This window comes from Ornithodoros turicata, chromosome 3 (genome assembly GCF_037126465.1).
Source record: "Ornithodoros turicata isolate Travis chromosome 3, ASM3712646v1, whole genome shotgun sequence".
NCBI classification, from domain to species: Eukaryota; Metazoa; Arthropoda; class Arachnida; order Ixodida; family Argasidae; genus Ornithodoros; species Ornithodoros turicata.
In genome coordinates, this window is record NC_088203.1 from 37,110,081 (window position 1) to 37,124,949 (window position 14,869).

The following is a 14,869-nucleotide window of genomic DNA, read 5'->3' on the forward strand; positions in this document are numbered from 1 at the left end:
CCAGGTACATTGTGCACCTTATGACAGGTGACACTGCCCAGAGATGTGTCAGTGGAGGACATGCCTTGTATATTAATAATGGTTTGCCGTAAAGCGGTCATCTCAAGTTTCTTGTGCAAATTCATGGAGTATTTGGATTGAACTCTGAGATTTCAGGCTCTAATGATGTCCTTATTCTGAGATAAAGTACTGTTCCTTAACCGACATACCGGCGAAGAAATATGCCAAAAATGTTATGCACAGCAGGAACCTATGCCGCGCGAGCAGTTGACAAACACGAACATACTGAACAATGAATGGCGCAAAAATAGTCGCATCCAAACATAGAAAGACACAGAAGCATGTTCAACTCTGCTTATGTACTAGTCAACGCAATACTAAAAACTGTCTAAGTATGTCCCCACAACACAAGCTTTCCCCCTAGATGGGTAGAAATCCAGCGAACCGGTATAAGCACGAAGGGTGTTTCCTCAGGACAGGAGCCGCCGATATTTCGAACAGATACTGTTCTTCTTCTGGGTGCCCAAACGAAGAAGAGTCTCTGTTCGAAATATCGGCGGCTCCTGTCCTGAGGCAACTCCCTTCGTTCAAGCTATCCCCTTGCTTGTTAAAAAAAATGGCAGTGATGGACAGTGGTTAAGTACAGGTAGTTAAAGGTCAGCTCCGGAGGTACGTTGACTTCTTGAAACTGTAACAATATTCTGGAAGCCCATATCGAACTGTGTACCCCCCAAGCCCCCAACTGTACCCCTTCTGATAGGAAATATGTTGTCAACCAATGGACAGCATACACATGTGTTATGACGGTGCGTTACAAAGCAAATGTGGCCCTCTTGCAACGTGCCATGTGTCAAAATTCACAGATAGATGAGTCTTTCTCATGACTTCACCTATTTCTGCCAATCTGTGATGAGCATGCTGACCGTCATCCCTTGCTGGTAAAGGTACTCGGTTGCTGGAGTCAACCTCATTAGTATACTTCATTAGTGTAGAAGGACACAATGGAATTTTTGGCACGTAATAATTTTACATTACAACTTGAATACACAGCACTCACAGACACAGCCTGGCTTTTAAAGAGGAACAACAATATGCTACCATGTATGCAGGATATGGGGTAGTTCCATGGTTGGGAAAAGGCTGAGTGTGATCACACAGAAGTCCAGATAGACACAAAGTGTCTCAAAACAGGAACTCCTAAGTTGTTGCTGATTTCAGCTGCTGTGACTGTTTTGTCCTCAGGTTTTCTTTTATGAAAACTATGGTTGTCGGATTGAAAAATAGCGCAGTTTGTCATCTTTCAATGCCTCTCGCACGAACAGTGGGAGGATCTTATGAGCATTCTACGTCACTGCCACGTCACAATGTGACGTAGGTGAAAGCTTCCTATACTGGGGCCCATGGTACAGAAGAGAGAGCGTCCATAAGAAATATCGTCCGTTACCATCCACGGAGGGATGGATATGGAAGAGCCGGGAGTAATGTAGACGAGGAGAGGGAGAGAAGGGAAAACGGATGAACAGGAAGTGGAATAGTGGAAGTGGAGTGGAACTCTTTTTCGGAGGTTCCCATCGGGAACGGACGGTTAACCCTTGTCGGAGTTCCTTGATGAGCATAGGAACGCTACAGTAGTTAAAGTTAGTACTGTATAAACTATTAACAAAGTAGTTACAGCACGTCTCTGAGACATGACATTGTTTGTGGAAAAGAAAAAAACACATTCAACAGCCATTCATTCCAAGTGACGCGTGTGAACACCCAAACACAGAAGCTTGAAAATGCATCTGTATTCTGTAGTAATTGGTATCGTAGATGTGATACGAAAATACGTAGATGATACGAAAATACGTAGATGAAAAGAAAATATACACATACACCACAAACACACACACACACACGTCTATTCCACAGAAATGCTACCTCCGTGCAAGGTACTGCACAACACAATTCCGCACTGCTGCACCACGAGCCCTTATACGTCACTTCCGTCAAGCATGTGCCCCCTCGTAAGCGCCTGCATGTTTTCCAGTGGAACTTCTTCCACAGGGCAGGGTCCGGAACATGGTACAGCTTGCATATATTGTGAAGGACTGCACAAACGTTGACAATATATGCTGCTTTGATGGGGCTATATAATAGAGTGCTCCAAAGCGCATAAGGCACCGAAATCTTGACTGTGGCACCCCGAAACACCTCTCAATAAAATTTCTTGACCGCTGTTCGCCAAGAATTGGAGTGAGGAGCCACGGTTCAAGCGGGTACCCACTGTCACCTGAAATCACAGATATTCATTTATTTTATTTGTATTTTTCAGGTACCATGAACTACCGAAGAACCCCATTGATGGAGCACTTTACTACGGATAGCACAGATGACATTGGACAGCATGTCTGCACGCTTGTATATGGACATTATCAATGCTTTATGTATTTTTACAGCTTGCCTGTCATGTTTATTGCTTTGTTCTGTACTGTGACATCAGCATATTATCTGGCGTTATTAATTAGGCCCTAAAATTTTGGCACTGAAATCTATGGAAATGGGGTGGCATTTACGCCCTCAATACACTAAAACAGGGAAAATAGGCATTACAATAGGGTATGCTCTTTGCATTTGTTGCTGTTTCAGAATGCTCCATGCAGGAAAATTCGCGCGTTTCAAGGCTGCGGTACCATACACGTTTTCATTTTGGTGAATGAATGATAAGGTAGTCTGAAACCGTGCTATGTAGGATACTACATTTAGTTAACTGCCATTGAAGATCTTGAGTGTAAAAAGAAATGCCAAATATTTTCATCACATATACATCAGCCCGCTTCTAGCAAATCGGGGTACTAAAGGAAACCAAACGCAAGAAAAGAACAAAAGACGGAAACACGTAAAATAAAAAGCAAAATGTAGTGTACGCAGTGTGCGCGCACACACATATGGTCCTTCATCTTGCAATATGATGTTACTTCCACGGGCAGAAGAAGAAAAATCCAATGGTAAGGTCGCGCTTTTCCGTTGCTCCCCCACAGACAGATGAGATGAACGACGCCAACACTGCCACTCCCTTGATGACCCGTTCACCACTGTCACCTACAAGAAGGACCGAGCCGTTAGTATCCCCGTACTGTTTCGGCCAGCAACTAGTGACTACTCCTTCTGGAAGGCCAATCCTAATGCAGTCGATAGCGAGATACGCCAGTCAGCCCAACAACAGTTGATGCACTACCGTTTCCACTGAGATGGTTCTCTCTTCGTCTCCGTGCAGTCTGAAGCAGCTGCCCGCAACCTTTCGTCAGCTAAGTGTTTAGCTGGGATCTCTTTCTTACAATCAATACCTCAATCGTACGCCAGAAATATGGACAAGATATGTGATGTACCTAAAGAGTACCCGAATCACGATCTCGTGCTCTACCTGAAACACACAGGGGTTATATCTGCAAGGCAACAGGTTCGGCGTTCTATGTTAGAAGATGGCGGTGATGTGTTCATCCCGTTGGGCAGCGTTTTCCTAACTTTTCATCCCACAATCCTTCTTCCACACCGGATTGCCCTCGGATTTCAGACTTTCGTCGTCCACGAATACATCGAAGACCCCATGCAGCGCTATAACTGACAATGATTTGGCCATCATGCCCGAAATTGCAGAGGTGCTACTAGGTGTGGCATATGTGCTGGGCCTCACCAACGATCAGACTAACGATAAGAGTGAGCCAACATGAGCAAACTGCATATCCAGCGATCCTGCATCGTTCTCTTCATGTCCCGTGAAGACCGCCGCCACAAAAAGGCACGAAGATGGGATACTACGACTTCCATTTGACGCTTCCAGGGGTTGTAGTGTCACCGTCACGTCTGGTACAAATGAACACGACTTTCTTGCACTCCCACCTCGGTCTGCACAAGCCGAACGAAGGTTGCAGAGCACCACCGTGGCTAAGCCCGTCAGAAGCCGCTGTGGGTCTCCCAGCCGGAAGAAAAGAGACAACCAGTGGGGTAGAGGGTTGACAGAAGAATGGTTTTATTCTCGTGCCGTTAGTGGTGTGCGAGAGTAGCCTGCCAGCATTGTCGTCATCTGTCGGGGGCGCCACATCTGCCCCCTCTCCCCTTCAGAGCTCCGGAGGAACAAAGGAGGGTAGAAATGAGTGCAGGCGCACAAGACACTGTCTTGGCACGGGGCGCAGCCGATGGCTGCGAGCGGGAAAACGGGGTACAGAGAATGTCAGTGACTTCGTTGGCCACTTCGGGAGGTAGCGCTGCGGCGACGTGAAAGTACTTGGTGGATTGGCTGGTAATACCTGCGAGGTGGAACTGGCGTTCCACCTGAGAAAACCAAACCGCCGGATTTGCGCTCCAAAATGGCGGGATCTTGACTGCTACGTGGGAGATGCCAAGTTGGACAACCTGAGGGGTGGAGATACCGGTCGCCGCGGTTGGTGGGGGCTGCGACATGGCCGCAGAAATCACGTTCCAGGTCACCAGTTTGTGGGTCTCCGAGCCGGAAGAAAAGAGGTAACCAGCGGGGTAGAAGGTTGACAGAAGAATGATTTTATTCTCGTGCCGTTAGTGGTGCGCGAGAATAGCCGGCCATCATTGTCGTAATCTGTCGGGGGCGCCACACAGCCATCAAACATCCCCTGGTCCATCAAGGCAGATCACACGCACTTACGCTACTATGACAGAACCAGCAAGCGTCAGAGGAGATACCACCATCAACCACCGAAGCTGTGCCTTTTCTTGATGCTCTTCTCTGTTGAACCCGCAGCAGTCAAGGCACTTGTCTCTGCATTTCCTGGCGCGTCGCAACTGCCCGAGGTTCAAGCGCTTCTGGCATTGGAGGCATTATCTTTACCTCAGCATCATGGAATTGTATAGAAAGGCCATAGCAGTGCAGCGGAATCCTAGCAGCCTACCTCCCCCCCCCCCCCCGTAAGGAGCTCTCCGATTTATAATCTCATCTACAGCAGTACAAGTTCCCTGTCATAGCTGTACGCGAACATGCAATGGATGCTGCACATCGCCGTTAACGGATATACAATCTATCGATCTCATCAATCCTCTGAGAGCAGAGCAGCGTTATACGTTCGTAATGGCCTTGCTGCTGTGCCCATAGCGTCGGTTTGTCATCCCTCTTATGATTATGTCACCTGCAAGATAGCCCTTGGGCATATGCTGTTAACAGTCGTCAGTGTCTACTACGTCCCGCCGTACAGGCTGGACTGACCTCGAACGCTTATTTAATTCATCTGAATCCCTAGCTCTCGTTCTGGGTGAATTCAATGTTCATCATACGGACTGGGGAAGCCGTAGGACCGACGGCCGGGGAAGTAGGTTGCTGGAAGCAGTGGAGAATACTCACATGCGCCTACTTAACAGCGAGTAGCCCACGTATATGCGATCGCCAACGTCACTCGATGCACTTTCCCCTATATATTTCTGCACTGCCTCTGTCACCCACTACCGGACTGATCCCTTTCACGAACTGGAGACTCGTTCGTGCCGACCTCCGAACATCTGTGCACACCGGCATGTCCCCAGAGGCCCTCTCGCAAGTCATTCCTTGCGCCATTCAGGACGCGATGGGTAAAAAAGGTAAAAGGATAGGTCGGTCATTCTCCAGCAATTAACCACCTTAGGGCATTACCTCGCACAGCAGAAAGATCGGTTTGTCTAACAGGGTCACTTCCTGACGTTGTAGCATACCGCCGTATGAAAGCTAAAGTAACACGAGAACTTAAGAAATCAAATCGGAAGCGTTGGCGTAAGTTTTCTCAACACCTTTCACAGTTTGACCCGGTCACTAAGACATGGAGGACAATTCGATCTCTGAAGGATGCACCGCCACAAAAGAATCCCTTCGCGGCACTCGCAATCGTTACAGGGGCACTACAATGCAAAAACAAGTTCACTTCAAGTTACGATCCCTACCACCTACCTGGAACGGTCCTGAAACCGTGCAAACCACGAAATACCCTGTCCTCTTTTCGCCCTGTGAGCCTGACGAGTTGTGTTGGAAAACTGATGGAAAGAATGGTTTTGCATCGTCTCGACTGGTGGCTCGAAAAGCAAGGTACGTTCCCTTACGAAATGGCAGGCTTTCGGCGCCACCGAAGCTCCATGGCTCCTGTTCTCGACCTCGTTTCGTCCAACATGCTCTCTCTATGCTCCATATGTCATATGTCCAATGTACTCCTCCATTGCCCGCACTACCGCACTACCAACCTTCACGAACCGTATCCCTCACCTCTCCGGATCCCTTAAAGGGACCATGAAATGATTTTCGCGAATTCCGAGTACTCTGCAGAAAACCGTTCTCATGATCCCTCACTATCGTACACTTATCGACTTTTACCCGTATTCAGCACAACGCGGGCGCAGTTATCAGACAAAAATAGCAGGGCGTGACCGCTGGATATATGCCTTCTAAGCGAGCTTACGTCATCGCCATCCAATTCTCTCAGCCAACTGTGAACGACGAGGAGGACACACCCCGCGGGACCATGTGGGTGCATGGTTTCGGTTTGGACAATTTGGACAACAACGACGTCGTATATCTGCCGTCGAAGTTACTTGAAATATGGCGAAAGGCAAATTGTCAGCAATGGAGGAAGAGATTATACGACACACACCGCGTCGATGGATCGTTCGGAAAAGGAAAACAGGAAAACCTGCTCCGGTAACCATGGTGACAGTCAACGGCTATATTACATTTCTCGTAGGATTCTCTGTCAACGGTTAGACACAACCTTGTCTCCAGGTCAAATTAAAACATATTTCATGGCGAAGTATGCAAGCTTGTTTGCAAATTTTGCCGTTTGCTCGCAAAAGCCCGTCCAGGAATCGGCAACATGTTCTGTGTATGATATCATGGCCAGTTCGCCTCGGAGGCGGGCCGTAGCAGCTGGTGTTCACGCCCGTGGTTAATATAGAATATCTTCGCTATTTGAACTTCATATTTCACAGAGTGAATGCTTTAGTACAGGGGAACAAATTAAAGATCATCGCGGGTTTGTCAAATATCCTTTCATGGTCCTTTTAACGAGCTGGACTCTCGCCACCTCTCTCCCAGAAAATTGCTTGGTACCTGGCCACATCTAGCCAACCAACGGTCTGCCCTTAAAGCTCTCTTCACCGTTCTGGATACCACAGGATTATTGTGAAGGGGCTCTTTATTTCATTCCCCGCATCATCACCAGCAATGGAGTAGAGTATCGTCCCTGGAGATGAAACTCCTCATTCATCATCTCCTAATAATGTTGTTGTTGGGAAATATACAAATAAATAAAAAGATGCTTCTATCAAAAAATTTACTGTCAGTTAATTGATGACTCACGAACTAGAGAGCCATCTTCACCAGTTGGGATATGACCCCCGATGAAAAGGTCACGAAGAAGGGAATGCCTCCAAATAAAATAGTCATGGGAGTCTCCGGGATACCTTGCGTTTACATACAGTATGAACAACTCTGTATCACATACCTATGGAACAGAAAGAAACCGTACTTATTGTGGCCAAAAACAATATGCAACGTTGTGATTCTGATTGTTTTGAGGAGAAGGGAATGTACCACCACTGAATAAACCTATGAAAATATATCGTACAGTTGAAAAGCAGTAGGCTAAACTACTGCTTTCATAATTTCTAAAGGGCCCTTTTTTTCCCTTGTTTGAACTGTTTCACGAGTTTGGAGAACTAATCTAACACAACCATATATCTGGTACTGAAGATACATGCTTTCTGCATGTTCAGGGAATGGAACCCCTTCCTGTTGACACAGACACACACTCTGTACTTGGCTCTAACCGGCCAATTATGGCCACGTGCATGCAGTCTATAGCGCCTATGCACGATTACATCTTTGATATTGAGGCGAAGCCCATATCTTCAAGTGCGTCGGTTCCTCCGTCGACCGCGGGAAACTACAATACCGCGTCAGCAGGAGGTCACATATCGCCTTGCTGACACTGCTGATGCCGCCACCGACACAAGATTGTGCAACAGATATAGTACCTCCTGCCCGACACATCTCTGATAGCTCCCTGTAGAGTAAAAACGCAGTGCGGTTAGCACCTGCAAAAACATAATTACAGCACATTTTACTGACTGTGACGATATTAGAAAGACCGGATAGGCACTTACGTACCTTAGCTTCCACGGAAAGCCCTGTTCTCCTCGCAGTCCTAGGGATCAGAATATCGTCACACAGCGCACGTACGGCGTCTTTCGGAAGACCGAACTAGTCCCGAAATTGTTGTCCGTCGGATGCGAAAGCATCCTCGGGCGAGCGAAAAACTCGCTCCCGTGTGCAGCTTCTAGCAACAAAAGCAGCTGCAATCACACTAACGACATCAGGCATATTTGTGTTACCACATAACGCGAGCCAACGGTTTGCGTTAAAATATAACGATCGCTACGCGCTTAACGCGTGCTATCTGCGGTGAACAATCGCTCGCCACGAGAGGGCGGAGCTTGATTGCGTTTCAGTGACGTTCCGTGGCGTGGCGGCACGGCAATTTCAAATAATAGCTATAACAATAGCTATGTGCAGTTCAAGATCGAGCCCCAGGTGCCGGCCTACCGGTACAGATGCCTAGTGCAATCAAGTTTCCAATGTAGCGTGTCAGTTACAAAGCTGAGTTCCAAGTTCAGCAGCCTGAGCGGAGTACCAGTGTGAGCAATTTTGCGTGTGTCCAAAGTATCTCTAATAACGACTAAAAATGCCAAAGCCTGTACTGCATGACGCTATAAGCGGTAGAGCGTAATATAGTCTGGAAGCTGTGCATTAACGCATTGGGGGATACCTTCTTGACCATAAGAGCGTTTCCCATTTTAGCTCACGGATTGATGTGGGATGTTGGATTTGGCACTGAATCCCTTTTGAACATCGCTGTGGGAATCTATGCAACCGTTAACCTAGGCAAGGTAACATAGCTTCCTTCCTGAAACGTGCCTGACTGAGTTTGTGACGTCAGCTTCTTCAGGTCTAATGGACTTGTTTATTTGCAGTTGTCCTGCTGTCCTGCGGTCGAGATTACCTACGGTCCAGATCCCCCAGCAAAGGCGAGTCTGATTTAAATTTAATGCCAAGGGACGTAGACTTCATGAAATATTTTCGCGGTACTGCAGGCCACCGGCACAGTAAATGTTTTTACACCTTTTAGGGTACGGACGGGGTGTAATGCGTCAATAACACCCTATTTTTTTCTCTACACCCTTCGAAATGCAAATGGGTTTTGCACGAGTGTTAAATGGGTGTAAAGTAGAATTACACCCCCAAAAAACCGTCTGTGTTGCTGACACGAAGTGTTCCGACACACAAAAATTTTACATTCTGCGTTTTGGCACAGGATTAGTGATCGAGCTTTCGAAGTGCCTCTATTTCTGTGGCGCAGGTATCTGCTCACATTATGAGCTTTCGGGAGTTGAACTCACAGTGATGGCAAAACAGGAACCTAATGATCTGAAACACTGGTTCAGAAGTGCTATGTCCTGAGAAGCAGTGTTCGCAAGGTTTTTATTGACATTAAAATGCCACATGTACGCCTGTTTCCCATTATGAGGAAGCTTCTTTCGAAAGAACGTCGTGTGTTGTACAGAAGCCCCCAAAACACTCTCTCTCGACCTCTACAAACACATGACTTCACGTTTTTCCATCCTTTATATGTTACAACTATCGAATACGTAACAATCACTATGTACACACACGTGTATATGTACATTGCAAACACATAAAATATATTACACATTTGAGAAAGTACAGAACAGATAGTACAGTCACAAAATTTAAATACGAAGTGAAAAGTAGAAGGGACCCAATATTACAGACAGGTAAAAAACAAGGGGAGTTTATTACAAATTAAGGCAGAAAGCTAACTTCCCCTCTCAATTTGTCGCAAACTTCTCTTCTTTTTCCTGTTTGTAATCTCGGATCCCTTCTACTTTTCACTTCAAATATATAACTGTTACATACATCTCATGTTGCGCACATATATGACTCACAAAAGTGCACTTCGGCTATTAATGTGGCGGTTGCCATGTCTTTAAGTGAAAAGCGTTTGCAAGTTCAGAGTTGGCAAGAACCTCACAATACTGTCTTCAGAAGAGCTGCGCACGGCATACACATGGAAATGTTCATTGAACTCAGTTATTTCAAGACGTCTAGTCATTACAAAGATATTCCTATCTGCAGAAAAAATACTGCATATTTCTGTAAATTGTGGCATATCATTGCTGTCCTTCATATGTAGAGCCATCCCGCACTGGTGCAGGGTGCCATCATAACGCACACTTTCAAGAGAGCTGATATGCGCATCATCGAGGTGCAACGCAGCTAAATAACTCCTAAATGCATTCGGCAAGTGCTCAAACAACACAGGTTTCTGGCTTCCTGTGGAGGTTACCTCATTACCTACTTGTCTTGCAAGTAGTCATGCAAGTAGTAGTCTTGCAGGTATTGATGAAGTGTAGACGAAATATTTGTGACATTTTTAAAATTCCTGAGTTTTCGTGGCAGATGTTTAAAGTATGGATGCTTAGCCTGAAATCGCCTCGTCCACAAGTGAAGCAAGGTTCCATACTTGAGGGTGTAGGATGGGTAACGCCCGAGATAGGGCATCTTACATGGGAGCTCCAAATGAGGAAAGAGTGCTTTGAAGCACAGCAAAAAAAGTGGATCATGCGATCCAGGTAACTGACATGCATGACAGGCACTTCTTTACACATGAATAGGTCCACTATCTTTCTTCGCGATATATACAGCAGCCACACACCATCGTCAGACGGCACATAATCCCCAACGTATAAGGAAAAGTGTCTGAAAAAGCAGAAGACCTGGGATGCGTTTACTCCCTTGAGACACATTCAGGTTTGTTTGTTTGTTTTGTTTGTTTTCTTTATCACCCATGCAGTACTGAAAACTCTCAATACTTTTGTTTAATATTGATAGTGTAAAGAAGCCTTGGGAAATTAGATGACACACGACATGTTTCATTGTGAACGGGATTACACCTTCCAGGATATCGTGCATGCTATCCGGAGGGAAGCTTTCCGTCGCGTCAAGTCGTCGCCGTGAGTTCAGATAATCTACCTGTGTCGCAAAAGGGAGCCTGCAACCTTTCTGGTAGGTGTTGTAGATGAGGTCTGTTGAGGTGACTAATATTAATCAACTCGAGTAACCAGGGATCCCGGTGAACAGCAAATACTACAAGGTGTCATTTGAACCTGTGAAAACATAAGGCGCTATATGAATTCACACCTTGGCTGCACTGGCCCCATTGAAAAGGATTGTGCCAGGCAGCAAGATGTTCCACGCAGCCATCTTGTTCACTTCTTGCTGACTTTTCCAAGATAAATTGTGTTCACTTGGGCACTCGTCTTTTGTGTTGAGAAGCGCTACGCGAAAATCTGTGCCTACTTTGTGAGATGCACCGGAAGTTCTGAATTTGATGCACATTTGATGAACTTCTTCTGGTCTGGTGAAGTAGAGGGCATAACATTGCAAAGCAGAAGAGCTTTTAGTATCTGCAAACTTGTATCAGCAGGCAATTCAAAACTGTTGTCTTGAGATTTCGAGAATGACTCAACAGCTGGTTCCACTAGTGGTGCAGATATTGTCATCATGCACCTGCAAGGAATACAAAAGTGAAAATGTTAAACAACACAAGAGCTTGACCCACCTGTGAGCATGAGTGTGCATAGACAATAGGTGTTGAATTCGTCACTGGACAAAGGTTGAGAAGTGTTGACGGTAAACCATGCGTTTGCACGCTTTTACTTCCGAGTTTCACATTCTTGTCAGTCACGATGGAAGGCTGTGTCACTGATATGAATGAAGAATACAGTCAGTATCTATAGTGCATAATTTATTTGACACTTATATTCTCCTGCGAGAGCTCAGGGCTCCCCAGGGGAAGGGGGATATTGCGTTTGGTATATTACGCAGCGTAGGCATCACAAAAATCGATCTGAATTTGAAGTGAAGCACATGTATGTATTATTCCTGTGTATCGGTAAATACATACTTGTGTGCACTGGTGTTCGCATCGTCATACGTCACAAGGTGAAACACTGGTGTCGGGACTGCGGGCCGTTTGAGAAGTTTTCGACCGTCCGCTGCTACCATTTCTGTTACGTTCCAACCTTTATTGACCGAGTGCACCGTACATGCAACCGTCTCTGAATCCTGGCGACACACAGAAAGCCACGCGCTCCCGTACAGCTTGATGCGCTTCGTCGTCGTTACCTTCAAACACCACATTTTCCTCCTTTGTAAATTGTAACCTACAAAATTCCTAAACAAGCCGTGTACCCAAAAGTATTGCAAACTACGAGGGTGGTTCCATAAGTTTCCGGCCGACGTAGATAATGCGCGCGATTAAGGACGCGTGGCGCCATCTGAGCACCACCCTGAACCCTCTCCATGCTTTTGTCGGTTGGAGCGGCATTTCAAACAGCCAGGGTGCACTCTTCAGTTAAAATGGAAAACATCGAGTACCGCGCTGTGATAAAATTCTTGACAAAAGAGGGACTTTCGCCTAAGGAAATTAAAGCGCGACTGGACAACGTGTACAGGGACGCCTCTCCGTCGTACACAATGGTAAAAGACTGGGCTAAGCAGTTTCGACTGGGCCGAGAGTCCATTGAAGATGATCCACGCGATGGTCGTCCAGTGGAAGTGGTCACACAAGAAAACTTGTCTCTTGTCGAGGAGGAAGTGATGAGCGACAGGCGTCTGAAGGTGAAGGAAATCTCAGAAAGGCTGGGGCTTTCCAAAACAACCGTTTTTCGCATCATCGGCGAGGGCCTTCACATGAAAAAGGTCAGTGCGAGATGGGTGCCACGACTTCTCTCGTCAGTTCAAAGGCAACAGCGCGTCGTCTGTGCCAAAGAGTTCTTGGAGCTCTATCGAGAGAACGAAGAAGAAATATTGAAGTCAACTGCCACAGGGGATGAGACTATGGTGCTCTACTATGATCCCCTTTCAAAAAAGAAGTCGATGGAATGGCGCAAACCAGGAGAAATACCCCCAAGAAAAGCCAAGGTCACACAATCCACAAAGAAGATCATGGCAACAATATTTTGGGATTGTCACGGGATCCCCCTCATCGACTTCAAAGAGAAGAACACCACAGTGAATGCGACTTATTATGCTTCACTCCTGCACCGACTGCGAGACGACATCAAGGAAAAGAGGCGCGGCAGGTTGAGTCGAGGTGTCCAGTTGCTCCAGGACAATGCCCCTGTCCACACGGCTTCTGTTGCCAAGGCTGCACTAAAGGAGTGCGGCTTCGAAGAAATCCACCACCCACCCTACAGTACAGACTTGGCACCGAGTGACTACTTCCTGTTCTCAAACTTCAAGAGGGATCTCAGAGGACGGAGATTTCAAAACGATAGTGAGGTGCAAGAGGCAGTTTTCGAGCATTTTGCGGACAAAACTTCGGACTATTTTTTTAAGGGTATAAGAATGCTGGTTTAAAGGTGTCAAAAGTGCATCGAAGTTAAGGTGACTATGTCGAAAAGTTGTGACACTTGTTTTGTCTCTCTGACTATTAAAAGTTGGTCGGGCCGGAAACTTATGGAACTACCCTCGTACACCACAGTCAGTCTGTCAGGAGGCCGCCTGACACGTTTTGGGTAGCGCTGCGGTGCACTCGTCGGGCTCGCTGCGTCGGACATATCTTGCTCCGATGGTTGGCGCTCCGGTGGTGACATCTCTTGTGCAACAGAATCGCCATTCGCAGGATCTCCAGAGCATAGGAATCTTAAGGAGTATGCTAGAAGGAAACCTCCGAAACTGGGACGTACGGCCGGGCGAGGGGAGCGCCATATTGAATCAGCTACTGCTGCCGCGGCGCATGCAAACAAAGGAATCCAGTAAGCATACAGCAAACATAACGCCAAAAATGTTTTTGGAACAGTAACACACCGCCAGAACCCATGAAACCGTAAGATATATGAAAACACTTACACACACACACGAAGAAACATACACGGCACGGACGCCACATGGGGACGCCGTCTCCGCCGCTGCCTCAACCAGCCTTGACTACAAGCCTGGATTGGGGCGGACACTGACAAAATATGTAGCCGACGGAAGCAGAGGAGCAACCGAGCAACTGTTGCAATAGTTTTTGGAACTGTGGCAGCTTTCACGGGCTGGAAATACACGACGTTTCCTCGGCTGATTCAATAAGGCTGCCTCCGAGGGGATACATTGAGAGAGGGAAGAGCCCCGTTCAAGTGCTTTGCTCTCATCCGATCCTCCTCCCCAGCTTCCCTTCTAGCTTCTCTCCGTAAGATTTCTATGCTCTACAGTCCTCACTGTTGTCGACCTCCTGTGACGGAACCCAAGTGAAGTCATCGGAACCTTCTGGTCTGAGCTGGTCTTGGTGGCGCCGCCAAATGCTACCTGACGGAACTTGAACCTTGTACTATGGTGAGCTTGAATGAATGGTGTGCTGAACGGCATCTGAAGCCGGGTCATGACGACGGACCTGCCGATAGGTGGCTACCAAGGGCTCGGCTCGCTGCCGCTTCTTGCGCCCTCACGGCCACGTTACCCCATGTGCAAAGAGCACCTGGGAGCGCCAGGGAGTTCCCGCGATGGGCGAAATTGAAGCAATCCATGGCAGATACGGGGGAGAGAGAAAATGAAATGTGGGCGTATTGATACGTCACGCTTCGCAGATATGATTACGACGGATGGACGAGTTCGCGTGTTGGAATGTTGTCGTAAAGGCAGCGTCTCAATGCATTCCAAGGAAAAGTCACTCGGCTTATCTTCCGTTTTGGGACATCGTGGAAGGCTGCTAAAATTTTCGCTGCAGGATTTTGGTACACCCCATTGTTGTACAACCCAACATAATTGCGTTTGTCGCAT

The 14,869-nt window shown here is 47.0% G+C and overlaps 1 protein-coding gene across 2 annotated transcripts in view; it reads left to right on the forward strand.

Annotated features, from left to right (window-relative positions):
* The window catches only part of LOC135386876 (uncharacterized), a 126,718-nt gene that overhangs the window by 32,586 nt on the left and 79,263 nt on the right, over positions 1-14,869 (forward strand). For both annotated transcript variants that reach the window (XM_064616389.1, XM_064616390.1), the window contains exons 3-4: positions 8,822-8,910; positions 8,995-9,048. In XM_064616389.1, coding sequence (XP_064472459.1) covers positions 8,822-8,910; positions 8,995-9,048 — 143 coding nt within the window. The remainder of the gene's footprint in view (positions 1-8,821; positions 8,911-8,994; positions 9,049-14,869) is intronic.